General features: G+C 34.3%; 3 protein-coding genes across 4 annotated transcripts; 1 reads left to right on the plus strand and 2 right to left on the minus strand.

Moving 5' to 3' along the window:
- The first annotated feature begins 2,226 nt into the window (after positions 1-2,226).
- LOC106756064 (F-box protein At1g67340) lies at positions 2,227-3,719 on the plus strand. Its single transcript, XM_014638319.2, has 3 exons — positions 2,227-2,460; positions 2,539-2,701; positions 2,810-3,719. Exons 1-3 carry the CDS (start codon positions 2,300-2,302, stop codon positions 3,548-3,550), a joined length of 1,065 nt encoding a protein of 354 aa, XP_014493805.1. The 5' UTR covers positions 2,227-2,299; the 3' UTR covers positions 3,551-3,719.
- Positions 3,720-5,935: 2,216 nt separating this feature from the next.
- On the minus strand, positions 5,936-8,078 carry LOC106756065 (REF/SRPP-like protein At1g67360). Of its 2 annotated transcripts, XR_002667272.1 has the most exons (5): positions 7,924-8,078; positions 7,789-7,833; positions 7,455-7,691; positions 6,179-6,765; positions 5,936-6,085 (listed from the first exon to the last, which is right to left on the minus strand). XR_002667272.1 is itself a non-coding variant. In XM_014638320.2 (4 exons), exons 2-4 carry the CDS (start codon positions 7,801-7,803, stop codon positions 6,307-6,309), a joined length of 711 nt encoding a protein of 236 aa, XP_014493806.1. In that variant the 5' UTR covers positions 7,804-7,833; positions 7,924-8,078; the 3' UTR covers positions 6,005-6,306. The 2 variants fall into 2 exon arrangements, 1 of the variants encoding a protein (XP_014493806.1); XM_014638320.2 differs by having other exon boundaries at positions 6,005-6,765.
- Positions 8,079-9,193: 1,115 nt separating this feature from the next.
- On the minus strand, positions 9,194-14,650 carry LOC106756066 (meiosis-specific protein ASY1). Its single transcript, XM_014638321.2, has 22 exons — positions 14,490-14,650; positions 14,327-14,383; positions 13,848-13,944; positions 13,672-13,740; positions 13,484-13,576; positions 13,131-13,257; positions 12,964-13,033; positions 12,819-12,860; positions 12,429-12,557; positions 12,236-12,346; positions 12,102-12,144; positions 11,980-12,021; positions 11,683-11,807; positions 11,535-11,547; positions 11,370-11,446; positions 11,160-11,261; positions 10,579-10,729; positions 10,337-10,416; positions 10,197-10,254; positions 9,849-10,003; positions 9,619-9,756; positions 9,194-9,502 (listed from the first exon to the last, which is right to left on the minus strand). The coding sequence occupies exons 1-22, from the start codon at positions 14,490-14,492 to the stop codon at positions 9,449-9,451; spliced, it is 1,836 nt and encodes a 611-aa protein (XP_014493807.1). The 5' UTR covers positions 14,493-14,650; the 3' UTR covers positions 9,194-9,448.
- Between the last annotated feature and the right edge of the window lie 596 nt (positions 14,651-15,246).

Genomic DNA, 15,246 nt, shown 5'->3' on the forward strand with positions numbered 1-15,246 from the left:
CGCGGTAACGGACTCGCCTTGTGTGTGGTCGGGTGAAACCCCTCGGCAATGGCTTTGCAAAGCAGTAGAGTCCACCACAAGTGCACAACCCGCCCCAGCTCTATATACATTCCTAGTCCGGACGAGTCTAGGTCAATTAGGAAATTATATGTTTGATTTGTGGTTGTTTATATACGCTGTNTATTAAAAATGTACTGAACTTGTATGGTTTTGAATACTAGCTTACCCTTGCTTTGTTTGCTGCCTGTTTTGTATGTGCTTGTTTTCTTTTGCAATGATCATCCATAATGGATGTGAGCAGAGGCAGGAGAGGCCCCTCTGGAGCAGATTCTAGATGTCCTAGACGTTCCAGATACTGCAGATGCTGCAGAGTAGTATAGTTTAGTTATTATCTATTGTATATAACTTGGTATTCTTTCCTTTTCTTCTTTTTGAAAGGCTCTATGCTATAAGTAGAGCTTTAGCCCTTCTTTTGTATTTTGGATGACTGTATTATATATATATTTCATCTGAATTTCTACTCCTAACTGCTTTACATTATTATAACATGTTGCATCCAATTGATATGTCTTAGGCGTATTTTTGGGATGTTACAAATTTAAATAATTTCTACAGTTTTATTATAGGTAACTTTTGTTTCTTATTTATATATATATATATATATATATATATATATATATATATATATATATATATATATATATATATATATATATATATATATATATGACAAAAAGTGCTTTTAGAAAATAACAGTCAAATAAAAAAATGTTAAATCAACAAGAATTTTGCATAGGAGAAAATATATATTAACGATACATTTCATATTGTTAGTTTGATATTTCACTCATAAATGATTGGTTTTTATTTGCAACGGAGAAATTACCCATCAAAGAAGCATTTCAAATCTGAATTTGATATTTCATTTATAAACAGTTATTTTTTTATTTATTGTTAATGTATTGTTATTAAATTTATAATTTTTAATTAGTAACTTTAGATATTAAACACATTAAATAAAAAAATTCTGTTTAAAAGTTATTCCCATATAATGTAGATAGGTGTTAATATTAAAAAAATTTAGTAAAAGTCAAAGTCAAATGCTAAATAAGACGAGAGTAAAAAAAAAAGTAAATGTTAAATGCTGTATTATGAATTCTGTGGCGACATTAAATATTGTATTATCACTTGAATTATAATCATTGGTTATTATAAAATATATTTAATCAGTTATTTACAATATGTATATTTTTGTTAGACGATTTTTTTAATGTTGTATTAAATTAGACTACATTAGTGCCAAATATTACAACAACACTAGATAGTATAATGTTATGAAAAGTTAGTGTTATTTATAATTAAGTTGAAAGGGAAAAATTTATTCAGTAAGATTACACATATAATCTTATTTTATTTCAGTGCACTTATAATAATGGTTTCTGAAAATAATGGATCAATAAATAGAGAAAATAAATAATAAAATATGGGGTTAAATTGTGGTAATTAGCAGGAAATTATCTGGATGCATGATGCCACAACATTTTTTATGGAATGTATGATTTTGTCCATAATCACTTACACCATTTATTCGCAATCTTTGACTCTGTTTATCACAAGACATGTTCTTCCTTACCACAGACACTCATAACACAACAACATGGTACGGATGTTTATTGTTTGTTGGAATGAAATCAAACAAGATCGCAACGAATCAAAGGATCAATTTTCATTCAAAGTATATGTCATCAAAGTTTACCCTAATTTTTGAAATGAAGTGTCTTACTGATGGTTAGAAAAATAAATGTTATTTTTTACATTAATCTTATTGCCATTATATTAATTTTATTCAAATAGGGTAGTTTTAAATATCAGCAATTCTAGTTGAGAGAAAAATAAAATGCAATTTCTGTATTTTTATAAATTAGAAACGTACATTCTCATGTGGATCAAAACGCAGTATGCCGTATCATGCAAGATGGTCTGAGTCAACGCAGTTTGACCATGAAAACGAGAATTCAGGGGTTGTTTTGATGATTAAGTTTGTAGTTAAAAATTAGTAATATATATTCATAAACATTTAAATTTTTTTATAAATTTTTAAAATGAAATTAAAAAATATATAATATAAATTAAATTTAATAAAATTTTAATTTAATTTTTACTATAAGAAATATTCAGAGGTGTAGCAAGTATACATGGAAGAGCGCACCCACGCACATAAATAGATTTAACTTTGACATATTATGCCAACAAACAGAGTTCTTTCTTATCTTTCATCTCTTTTCTGCCATTTCCAACCATGTCTTCAGACATGCCGTTCCCTTCCAAAAGACAAAAAACATCGCCGGATAAAACCTCTGACTTCTTCGAATCTTTGCCGGACGATCTTCTCCTCTCTATCCTCTGCAAGCTCAGTGCCACAGCATCTTCACCCTCAGATTTTATCAATGTCTTAGTAACGTATGTACTCACTTTTCTCAATCACTTCAAAAGAACAAAAAAGTTTATGTTTTGAATGTATTTGGTGAAACTGAACAGGTGCAAGAGACTAAACTCTCTAGGCCTTCACTCTCTCGTGTTATCAAAAGCATCCCACAAAACATTCTCAGTCAAACCCCAAAATTGGTGTGATTCTGTTCACCGTTTCCTCAAACACTGTGCCGATGCCGGAAACATCGAAGCCTCTTACACTCTCGGCATGGTTCGTTAACATATACCGTTAAAGAAATCTCATTGTTTTTTCCTTTTATTTAAATTATTTTAAAATGTTGGACGAAAGTTTTAGTCTTGGAATGTTATCTGCTTGCAGATTCGGTTTTATTGTCTGCAAAACAGAGGGAGTGGCGCGTCGCTCATGGCGAAGGCGGCTATGAATTCTCACGCGCCGGCGCTGTATTCTCTTGCGGTGATACAGTTCAACGGAAGCGGCGGTACAAAAAACGACAAGGACCTTCGTGCCGGAGTGGCCCTCTGCGCACGCGCGGCTTTTCTCGGTCACATCGACGCGCTGCGAGAGCTGGGTCATTGTTTGCAAGACGGTTACGGCGTTAAGCAGAACGTAGCGGAAGGTCGACGTTTTTTGTTGCAAGCCAACGCGCGTGAACTCGCCGCCGTGCTCTCCGGCTCGAGCAATAAGCGTCCATGGGTGATTCCGTGGAACCTCCCAGTACCGCACCCTCGACTCCGTTTTGGGACCGGGACGGGTTGTCCACTGTTGAGTGATTACGGTTGCAACGTGCCGGCGTCGGAGACTCATCCGGCGAGTAAGTTTTTGTCGGAGTGGTTTGAAATTCGGAGCGGGTCACTGGGTCCGGGTATGAGACTGTGTTCACATTCGGGTTGCGGACGACCCGAGACTAGGAGGCACGAGTTCCGGAGGTGTTCAGTTTGCGGCGTGGTGAATTATTGCTCGCGCGCGTGTCAGGCGCTTGATTGGAAATTCCGGCACAAGGCAGAATGTGCTCCCGTTGAGAGGTGGCTCAATGACGACGGGGAAGAAGTCGCCGGCGAGGACGGCGGCGGCGACGCCGTAATGATGGCAAATAGTTAGATTAAATTAAACGTTAGGACAAAGCCTGTCTGGAAGTTTGAATGAAGGGGTAAGAATCTATTTTTTTCATTTGGGGTGAAATGGGAAGAAAAAAAAAACTCTCATTTATTACCTTGGATATGCAAAATGCAAACTTCAATGACAGAGTTTTACTTCCTTTCACTTTTAATATTGTATAGTATTACGGCAGTGGAACCTTGATTAGTACTCCTTAAAAACAAAAAAAGGAGATACTTTTTTGTTTTAATATAATTAATAAATTAAGATATATGAATTTTTATTGTTATTTTTATTAAAGTAAGTCTCTTATAAAAAAAAGCTTTTGAAAATTGAAATGAGATCTGAGAGAAGAAAAGTAAACGAGGTTTGCAGAATGCACATAAGAAGAATGACAATGAGTGGTAGAAAAGAGGTCAAAAAGGGTACGACAAGTGGAGTTGGGTTTTACAATCTTGCCTCCCTCAGAACACCGATTTCCACCATTTATGAAAGTGATTATGACAACTGACAATAAAATGTGCCAAACACTTGATTGCACCGATTCTTTTCTCGATAATTATTTTTCACTTGCTGTTTCAAAGAGCTATCAATCTTCTTTAGGAAAGATTTTCGAGATATTCTTCTATAATTGCATACAAAAAAAAAAAAAACTGGAAAGTAAGAGTGCTGGAATATTAATAATAGCACTTGGAATCCTAGAATCACTTTTTCTTCATTAAAAAAAAAAAACAGTTTTTATCTTAACTCTCGTTTCGGTTTTAAATAATAGTTTTTCAATTTGGCGTTTGCCAACATGGGAAGTTAAACAGTTATTTGACAATATAATTATATTTTTTAATAAAGAAAAATATTAATTAGGTTTTTGTGGTGGAAGAGAAAAGAGGGATGCAATTCAATTTTGGCGGTTGAGTTGAGGGGGGGTTATGTGTCTTTTCACATACAGTGTTTGATGCGCATTTTAGAAAAAAGAAGTGAATTTATGAGAATTAAATATTGTCGTGTGAGGGTGTGGTGGGAGAGCCACTCATTATGAACATATATATATTTACGCTCATTTAAAAGCTACACATATCTATGGTGGTCCAGGCCCACTTCGATTAGGCCCATTATTACAATTTCTATTTTCATTTTCCAAAACTAAGACAATGTTTGGATATCTAATATAACACCAAGTCTTTAATCTGTCGGTTATTTTAGTCTATGTCTTAACTGAAGCCAGTTAATGCTACTGGAAATATTCATTTGGTGTATTAAGAGCCATATAAAATGCTAAATTAGATCCACACGTGGCAATATTTTGTTCATGAAACGTAATTTTTTTTCAACCATTTTCCTTTATAGAAATATCTTGATCATAGTTCATGCCTTTTTTTTATTGTTTTGCTGGAAATGGTGCTTTTTTGTATTATTTATTTACTATCTTTTATTAATTTATTCTTGATCCAATCGATATTTAGATCCAACCTTTTAAACTCATAATTTTACTGTGAATGTTCATTTCTATTGGTAACCTAAGTCTATATTTCTTTCTATTATTTTAATATCATTTTCTTTAGTCACAATACTATTTAACAAAGAAGAAACAAAATAAAGAAAAGGCATTAAAAGAATAAATAACTGGAATAATACACAAAAGTTATAATATTATAACAAAAAGTTGGTGATGGACACATCTCTACTAACAAGTCCATTGTACCAATAAAACATCATCCACACACAAGCCACCGACAAATATTAATAAAACGATGAAAAAAAAAATCCATTTCTAAAATTTCACATTTGTTTCTAACTACATAAACCTATATATTATATAATTGTTAAAAATATTTTCAGAGGAATTTTATGACTCCATTGAAATATTTCCGTTAAATATATCTCATTAGTGTATATTTATGGTAAGACGTGTTTGACAAAAAGAAATTTTTTTTTGTCAGAACATATCTTTAACTATATGATGTTTTTTTTTTTATTTCTTGAAATGGATCTCTTTCTAACAGTAATTGAAATCGATACATGTTTTTCAATATTGGTGGATGATTCTTCACACTGAATAAATATAGTAGTTTCTCAATGATAATTTGTGGGACATCAGCATAATTATTTAAACTAATCACTCTATTAATAAATTCTTTACTGATTACGTTTTACGGAATTTTTTTGTTTACTTTTTCTTAATGTCATCTCTATACTTATAGCTTGTAGGGTAAATAAGATTCTTTTAATAATGTTTATATTTTTAAATTTCAATTACCAAAAGTAGAAGCCGATAATAACTGTTTTCTGTTTTGATAAAATAGAAAGAAAGTTAAAACAAACGGTCCAATATAGATGTGGAGATAGAAATGATGAACATGTGTATATGGTTTCAGTGGGTAAAGACGCAACAAGAACGAAGATTTGTTGAGATATATTTATCTTTTAAGAATTGATTAGCGAGTCGTACAAGGAATGATAAAAAACCAAAAGCTATGTCAATTTTAGCGGTTCCACTCAAAGAAATCAAATTGAAGAGTCTGAGGAGGAATGACATTTTATCTGCATATAGAAGGAGGAAACACAGTTTATGAGCATTATTCAGACCATTTACATAAACCCTATCTTCTACATGGATTAGTTATACAGTCTTACCAAGTCTTACCAACTTCAATAGTGCTAGTCACTAGTCACTAGTCACTACCACCACATGGCCTAGAATGTTTCAACCCACAGAAACAAGGTCACTCAGAAGCAAATGTTTTGAAGACGTAAAGCTCAACTTAATCAGAATCAGATGATGATTCTGAGCTCTTTTCAACATAGGCTGCATCATCTCCTTTCAAGTTCCCCTGACACTGTTTAAATGCTTTCGCAATCTCATCAATGGGAATCAACGGTAGATACCCAATGAAACAGTAACCCTTTTGAGTCATGCCCTTGATCACATGGTTGTACTTCTCTGACCAGTGAGCAGCAGTGGGAACTGCCATCTCTGCCAATGCATGGAATGGTGGATAGTGGTTGAGTCCATTCCACAACTTAACTGAATTTATCAACACAAAATGCTTTGACTCTGTAGCCACATAATGCACAGCTGCTCTTGGCCCCCCGGATTGAGCTTCACCAGCAACTTTCCCTGCCTCGTTTGCCACTTTCTGAATCAAACTTTTGGCTATATTCGCGAGGTGCTTAGCAACAGGAGGAGCATGCTCATCGAACTTCTGTGTAGCTTCATCCACCTGTCCAAATCTTATGTTAATTAGATCAATAAATTAACAATGTCTGCCAAACATTAACATGGAATCTCAAGTGTACAAGGTACAAAGAACAAACAATCCTTTATTTCAAGCCTTTAGGATTCAGATTAAAGCAGAGAAATCCCAATTCTTATCGAGGAGCTTTTAGAAATAACACCTAACAAACTGCGTATAAGTTGTACTGAAGAAAAACAGCAATTTGCGAAGAGTTAAACCTTTCCAGCATCATTAAGTCAATCTTCACTTCAAATAGTAGGCCAATCAATCAAGGAAACTCCTCCTCATGAGATGTTTAACCTTTCCACCACCATTAAATCAAAAGTTTGGCCAACATAACTAAGTTATTGATTTCCAACCTTTTATTTATGTCTTCATAAGGTAATACCTACCCACTAACACAATCTACTTTTTATCTGCAGGCAGCAACCGCTTCCTTATTGGCTATTCAAGAAACACATCTGATGATCAAGATCGAAAGTAATAGGCCAATTGATTATTACAAGCAGGGTATGAATCATTAACAACCATTCTCCCAATTTTGCCATCACCCTTATCATCAGATCCACGAGAGAAACCAGAAAGATTATAAAAACCGTTCAAATAAAACAACGCATTTTAACTTAACGCGTACATGTGAAATGAGAAAGGGGTAAAGGAATAAAAAAAATTACCTTTTTGTCAACGAAAACCAGGACATCATCAGGGAAGCCCTTGAACTTGTTGCATACTGGACCAAGAACGGTGGTTACAGTGTTTTCCACCGTTCCAACAGGAGATCTCAAAGGCCCAGAATTTTGCTTTGCGTACTCATACAGATTTGACACAAACACAAAGGTTTGAATAGCAGCAATCCTCACAAACCCCAGGTGCTTTAGGTCTTTGTTCTTCCTGTCAATCGTTACCTCCAACTGCAGGAAAAAAAGTAGAATCTCAAATTAATTACTTACACTACAATATTTGCAATCTCAAACACCATGGACGAAAAAAAATCAGAAGACAACTAACCTCGGTCTTGGCCATTGATTTGTACGTGTCAGAACTGAATCGGTACTAAAATTTAAGAAGTGGAGAGTTCAATTATGTTTTACAGAAAAGAATGGAGGAAGAAAAATGAAACAATAATAACTGAAAATGACTCACAGGATGGACAGAGATGACGGTGTCGGAGAGAAAAGCTTCAACTTTGTTTGATGGCAATTGGTTTAAATGGGTAATGGAAGGGCACCTTATATTATGCGCATCTAAATCTCATCGCATGGCACATCAGAATCAAAAGCACACGTCTCTGTGTTCGTCAAGCAAAGGGTGGGGTCTACGTTCGGACCGACTCCTTGGGATCTCTCTAGGCCAAACTGGCTATTTCCAGAAGCCACGTGGCACTTCGTTGCTAATTGAGAACCTTCTTCGGAGTGGAGCGACCGGGATCTACATTTATGTCAAGACTCACAAACTGACCACAAACCAGTCAAATCAATCAATAACTTAGTTGGAAACTTATAAAGCAATTGATATTTAGGAAAATTAAAGTTATTTTATATGGTTCAAATATTTTTGCACACCTTTAAATTTGGTGTTATTTTTGTTTTTAAAAATTTAAAAATTATGTTTTACTTCTGTTATTTAAAATAAAATTAACTTAAACGTTATGAGAATAAATACTCTAAAATAGGCTTTTACACAAGCGATCTGCAAGTCATGCAAGATAAATTTTTAATGATATTGGGATGGATAGATTAATATATAAGTTCATATCATAATACTAAGTAATTAATTTTATCCCAAATGTAAGACATTTTAAGTCAATATTTATCCAACAAAGTAGATTTATGTTAAAATTAATTAATCACAAAAAAAAATCCAATATTAATCTAAAATGAAAAAAAAAATTAAAAATGTGTTCCATTCCAAAACATGAAATGTAATCACTAAACTGACCTTTAACAATTTTTAAATTGAATAGAGATGACAATATGTCACATGTTATAATTATCAACATTCAAATTACATATTATATAAGTTTCTAACTTATTTCTCCAAATTGTATTTTTTATCTGAACTCGGGCCGTCAATTTGAAGTTCTTATGAGGCCATTGTTCCAATCATACCTTCCTAAAATTTCAATGGATTTAGTGTTTCTAGTTAGAGATGATAAGTATTCGATAAAAAAAAAAAAAAAAAAAAAACTAAATCTACATCTTCTAAATGAAATGGAACGAGGTAACGACTGAATAAAGATCAGGAAATGTAGTGGACAACTTTCACCAAATAAAATTTGTAAGAAATACAACGTACCAATAGCAATAAAAATAATTTATGATCACATCTCATCAATTTGACTTAAACGAAACAAACAAATAAATATAATGAGATAAGAATATAAAAGAGGTTTTCTTTTTGTGTATGTGACGGAAAGAAGATAAAGAATATGAATTAAGTATCTGTATTTAAAAGTAATTTACATATCATTACTTAGTATTTGACGTGAACAAATTATGAAAAACAGTGGGCTAGAAAGCAGGCCATTGGGATTTCTATGAAGTCATTGCATCAACTGCTACTACCAAATATTTATTTTATACGCCATACATGATAGTGCCGAAGGCGTGTACAAGTTTGTTTCTGTAACTGAATTATCCACGAATACTGAGTGGGTCCAAATTCAGGTTCACAGGACCTCGGATCTCTGTCGCTTTATATTTTGATGGATAGGCTCCTTCACCTACAAAAGAGTAAAAGTAGCAAAAGAAGAAAATTACTTTCAGGCTACTGACATGTCCAAATCAAAGAAAGAAAATATAATATCACTGTGTAAGGTATAAAGAAGCCACAACATACCGCGCTAGTTTTCCTTGACCGTTTCTCTTGGGAAGACTTACTGCATATAATTGTATCACCTTCGTCCCCTTGATTTGCAATTCCGTGTGTTCTTCCATTCTCTTTGCCTATCGCGAAACTCTCTCTTGAAATAACTGGCTGTACAATTTCAAAATAGCTTACGTAAGTTGTATGTACACAATATTCGACTATAAGAAAATGGAAATTTAATCAATATAACGAGCCTCAACCCTGCTTATGGGGGTGTTTCCGGGCTCTTTTGCCTTTGTTGCTTTCTGTCCATTCCCGGAGTCAGTATAGTTTGTCTCAGATGTCACTTTCATTCGGGTTAGATCTGATCCAATGGAGTGAAGAACCCCACATGTAGACACGTCATGGTTGTTTCCTGATCAACAAGAAAGAACAAGATGGTTTAAGTTGACTATAGAGTCTTTTTAGAAAGAAAGCTACTATAGAAGACCTCCATATCTCCACTTCTCACAAACTCTTTTATTTTATGCATAAACAGATGATAAAGTTCTAATATCGAACATCTACGGAATCGGAATGTAAAAACATTAACGGCCTTAATCTGTTACCATTTAAACGAAAATCAGTTAATTTGGACTTGCTATTTGGTTCACAGTGATCGACATCCTGTGAAATTTACAAACGTGAAATTTGTTAACATGCATGGAAAAAATGGTGATATAAACCACAGATACTCGGTAGTTGTTACCATAGCTTCCGTAGCACTTAGAGCTTTCTGGACTTCAATGAATTTCCTTTCAGTCAACTCAGAATGGATAACACGTTTCCCTGAGGCACAGCAGCCACGAAAAGGAACCCGAAAAAAAACAGACAAACAAATCAGAATGATTATTATCTAATGTGTTTTTGGTCCCAGAAAAAGAATGCGCCTAAATCACATCAAATACTCGCGTATAACATGCAGAAAAAAATACGCACTCAATTTGATACCTAATCTTTTGCTGCCTTTGGGTTCGACAAACCCATCCCGCACCATTTTATCAATTATCTTTCGAGCTGCCGTCTGGTTTACTTCTCCCTCAAGCAAACTTTGAAGCTTACTGATTGACACGTGCGTCATCGGAAGAGCATGATAGAGAGCCTGCGATATTTACTCATAAGTTAGGATATATTATAACGTAAAGAAACTGTCATTTGAGTAAACAACTACTGTGATAAGTCAACAATTTAAGAGGTCCGTGATAATAATTCGTGTACTGTACAGATTAGACAAGAAACTCCATCCTTCCATCTTCAGATGATACATGGTGTTTTGAAAGATAGAGATAGTTCACATTAAGTAACGCCTTTAGTATTTGCTATGATACTAAATACTAGCAGCATCTTGCTCAATTCATTTCAAATCGGTATTAATTAAGAGGTACTTTACTTAAGCCCAAAGAAACAACTCTGCTGTACCTGAGCTATAGATCATTCATTGTGAACACACGTTGTACAAATTACAAGTCAGCAAAAGAGCCAAAGATCCTCATAGGAAACACGAAAAAATATAAGGAAAAATAAAAACTTACTTTCATGTATAAGCGATCTTCAACTGGCAAAGCTCTGTCAAAAACTTTAGGAAGCTGACCGTCGATTTCTTCTTTCACAATGGCGAACTCATATTCAAGGTTCTGACGTTGCAATTTCATCAGAAAGGGGTTGATAAGGGAATGGAGTAATTGAACAAGGAAAAAAAGGTAAGGGTAAAGGTCAAAGGTCAATTGAGAAAAAAAGTCAACCTTGTCCTTGTTAATGGCGTAGGATTCCTTCCCTATCTTCGACACCACACCTTCCTCAACAAACTTATCCATGATCTCTAAAGAACCAATGACAATCAAGGAAAAGATAAATAAAGCTTGCAATGATAAAATCTGCGAACAGTCGAGCATGATTAACGTTCATACCTTCAGTTAGAACCTGAAAGTAAAACAATTCAATTGATATTATTTTTTACAGAAGATGTGAAAATAAACTAAAATTTGTAGTTAGATACAATAATGGCCAGCGAAAAAGCATAATAGTGTTATAATATTCATGGGGGGAAATAAGTACCACGGAGATGTCTGGAAAATTCGATAGAACATCAGTAAGTTCAATGGTGTCACGGTGGCAACAGTTGATCCACTCCTTGACCCGGACCCGCTGTTGCTCATCTTCCACCGGATCCTGTGTATTGTCTGAACAGAATATAGATCATTAAATATTCAGAGTTACAGGCTAATAACTGAATTAACAGTTTTAAAGAGCTACAAAAATAAGAACTTATTCACTTTGTCAACTAACAAAGACACATAAAATATGATTCCTCCGGGTTGAGTATATATAAACAAGCATAATGATAAAATTTACCTTCATCAATCGTGCCATTGTCTTCCTGTTCTTGCTGCTTATCTGTTTTCATTGGTCCATGTTAAAAGAAAACAATGGAGAAAATAGAGTTGTGCAGTAATAAGAAAAATGATACTAGTTACCTATTGGAGCAACTACATATCGATTCCCTTGAGTAAGATCAACCTGAAAGTTGTAAAATCTCATATTTAAATTAGACGATTGTCTCAAACACATGTCAATCACTTTCGGCCATGTCAAGCACCATGCCATTTACCTCACTGTCAGTATCATAATACTCATTCTGTTGCATTGAATCATCGCCATTGCTCATATCGTCCGGGATTCCTTCGTTATCATCTTCACAAGGGTCGAGTACACTCTTCACCTATAAAATTTAATAGGAAATGATGGGCAAAAACATTTGTAGATTTAGAACGTTATCTGTAAACACGATATTCTTCCATTACCTTAAGAGCTAATACGAAGTGCTTGCTGTTTACATTCCCAACCTCCATTTTCAACGGATTTTTCTCCCATGGATGATAAGCTTCTTCACCTGTGCAGTCCCGGAAGAAAGGAGGCTCATAATCAGCAGGCTGCAGGAAAAAAAAAATAGTTATATTGAAACCACCCCGACCCTGTATATAAATAAATCAGGCTTTGTTTTTGGCATAACAGAGTATACAAATGTTCACAGTTGCGTGTATATGACCAACGTCATTAACCATTCTCTATTAAACAACAACCTGACCAAAAAGCAATTCGAGTCTGATCAATGCAGAAATTCACAAAAGAGATAAGAGTGACTGAGATTTGCTATTTACGATAAAAAAAAAAAAAAAAAAAAAAAACCATACCGTCACATCATCGTAGTAGAGGAGCTTCATCAGGATGGTACGCTGAGGAAATAACGCAGAAGTCAGATTAGGCAATAGACGCTAGAGCATTAAGATATATCGATGCGAAATTATTAAGGAAAGCATTTTGAATTTATTTACTTACCTCATCTGGCATTTTCTCCAGAGTTCTCATCAACTGAACCAGAGTACGGATCATTTTACACGCAGAACTCCTAGAGATGTTATCGAATATAAATTATATTAGTTTGATTGTGAGTGAACATGATAAGATCGGCACAGATGTAAATTATATTTTCTTTTGCGATCAACCTCATCTGTTGGGGAGTAATTTCTGTATTCGAATTACACTTGAAGGCCCCCCGGTTTTTTTTGTTTCCAGTACGGTTGATGTCCATTGAAACCTCTTGGTTGTCAGAGTCGGAATAGCTGAAGGAAACTGCGGAAAACAAGATTGATGAGTCCTCCACAAAATCTCGAGATAAATTAATTTAGAATCCGCATTTTTCCATTTGATCATAGCAATCCTTAGAGTAACAATTAGGTGTCATTCTCTCTTTTGTTAAAACAAAAAGTTATGCGGTATTCATTTAACTACAATTCCGAATTCGATCATATCCACTAACCAAAAGTGCAATCAGATGTCGTAAATACTTAAGCCTTACATGCATATTCCTCAATCATTGGTCCGTCCACTGCTTCGCACACACAGAACAGAAGCGTCTTCAGATATTTCTTCTGTAAGGCATCGTAGACGCCTGCAAAAGAAATAGGATAGAATAAATGAAACACGCATTGCAAGCAACACAAAATCTTCTACTAGAAGTTCATTTTGACAATAGTTCTAGCGTGCCTTTCTCCATCCAATCAATTAGTCTACGAGACTCGGCATCCAACGGCATCAGTTTTTTTATCTTCATCTCTGTCATTTCACGAATAGATTTGGATGAAATTCACTTGTCAAAAAAAAAAATTAGAAAATTATGTGGAAACTATAAGAAAAAGACTGCAGCGTTAGACAGGTTTTACCTAAAGCAGGAACAGACTTATCATTGAAATACTTCTCAGGAAATAGTCCTCTGATATAACTGATATTGAATATGGCAATTCGAAGCAGATTCCTCGTCTTGCAAATGAAATTTCAATTAGATAATGAAAATGAGGTGATTCAGACACTATAAATTTACTAAAGCACATCAAATTGAAGTAAAATGTGGATCTAAAATTTTTCCATACGACGTAACTAAATTAAACTTGGAACGGGAAACATTACATATAGTGTAAACGAAATCATCTCAGGTTCAGAGTTCAACAAAACAAATATTACTGTTAAATAAAATTGAAAACTACGTGTACTGAAGAAATCTAAAATACATTAATGCAATAAATTTTAAGCAGGGAAGGAAATGCAGCATTGGAAGTACAATGAGAAAACTCAAACGAAAACAGTAAAAGCATCAGATGCCCATGGTTTAAGAAATATTATATTAAAACGCATAATTAAGTACGAGAAGAAGTGAATCCTGCTCGGTGATTTCAGCTTCCTTGACTTTCTGCGCAACGACCTGCAAGAACGAAATGGAAAATTAAGAAACCGACTCAGTAAGAGGAAGAAGAAGAAGACAGAGGAGAAGAAGATGAAGAATATGAAGAAGAGGCTTCTCGTCTCACCATGGTATCTGAATTCCAGAGAAAAAAACCGAGAGAAGAGTGTGCTCACTTATAAAAAATTTGAATGTAGAATGTGGCGGGAGGGAATGAAAGCTAAGGAGTGATATTTATAGGCCGAATCCGATGTAGCTAGGGGCCACGATACGATGCAGCGCCACAGAAGTTGGCACTCACTGCCGTTAAAATCACATCAAAAGTGAGGCAAGAGCTGAATTGAAAATTCTTCCTATTCTGATAATTCTGTTAGTGAGGTGGGATAATACGTGAGGGCTGAATTAGACAGGGAAAAAATATTTTCAAACAGATTTTTTTTACAAACAATTTGACACACATGTTTCATTTATATTTTTTATTAATTATTTATTATTGTGTGTAATATTAAAATATTATAAAAGAAAATTGTATTACCCATTAGATATATATGTCATGAAGAATAGCAATGAGAAGGGTATTCTAAATCCTCTCTCCTCAGTTTTCTCTTTTCTGAGTTTCGTTCTATACCTCCGTTTTATCCATCATAACAGTCACGCAAGTTGGCGCCAGAAAACGGAGAAATCTTGAATTCCTTGCAAACGCTAATTTCCTTCGTTCTATATCATACTTGGGCTACAGAAATGTCTCGATGACGCCATTGACTTTGCAATATATCTTATAATTTTATCATTGGAAGTAAAAATTTTAACATATTTTCTCGCATTAAATATTGAATATCTTAGTGTAGAATTAATTTTTTTAATAATCGGATAACAAATTCAAT

The sequence above is a fragment of the Vigna radiata genome, chromosome 2 (assembly GCF_000741045.1).
Source record: "Vigna radiata var. radiata cultivar VC1973A chromosome 2, Vradiata_ver6, whole genome shotgun sequence".
Classification (NCBI taxonomy): domain Eukaryota; kingdom Viridiplantae; phylum Streptophyta; class Magnoliopsida; order Fabales; family Fabaceae; genus Vigna; species Vigna radiata.

Coding starts and splice junctions, on each gene's coding strand:
- LOC106756064 (XM_014638319.2), top strand. CDS start 2,300: ATGTCTTCAGACATGCCGTTCCCTTCCAAAAGACAAAAAACATCGCCG. Junction 2,461..2,538: donor TTTATCAATGTCTTAGTAAC/GTATGTACTCAC, acceptor GAAACTGAACAG/GTGCAAGAGACTAAACTCTC. Junction 2,702..2,809: donor CCTCTTACACTCTCGGCATG/GTTCGTTAACAT, acceptor ATCTGCTTGCAG/ATTCGGTTTTATTGTCTGCA.
- LOC106756065 (XM_014638320.2), bottom strand. Junction 6,766..7,454: donor TGGTTTTCGTTGACAAAAAG/GTAATTTTTTTT, acceptor AGATTTGGACAG/GTGGATGAAGCTACACAGAA.
- LOC106756066 (XM_014638321.2), bottom strand. Junction 10,730..11,159: donor AAGATCGCTTATACATGAAA/GTAAGTTTTTAT, acceptor TAAATATCGCAG/GCTCTCTATCATGCTCTTCC. Junction 9,503..9,618: donor GGTCAAGGAAAACTAGCGCG/GTATGTTGTGGC, acceptor ACTCTTTTGTAG/GTGAAGGAGCCTATCCATCA.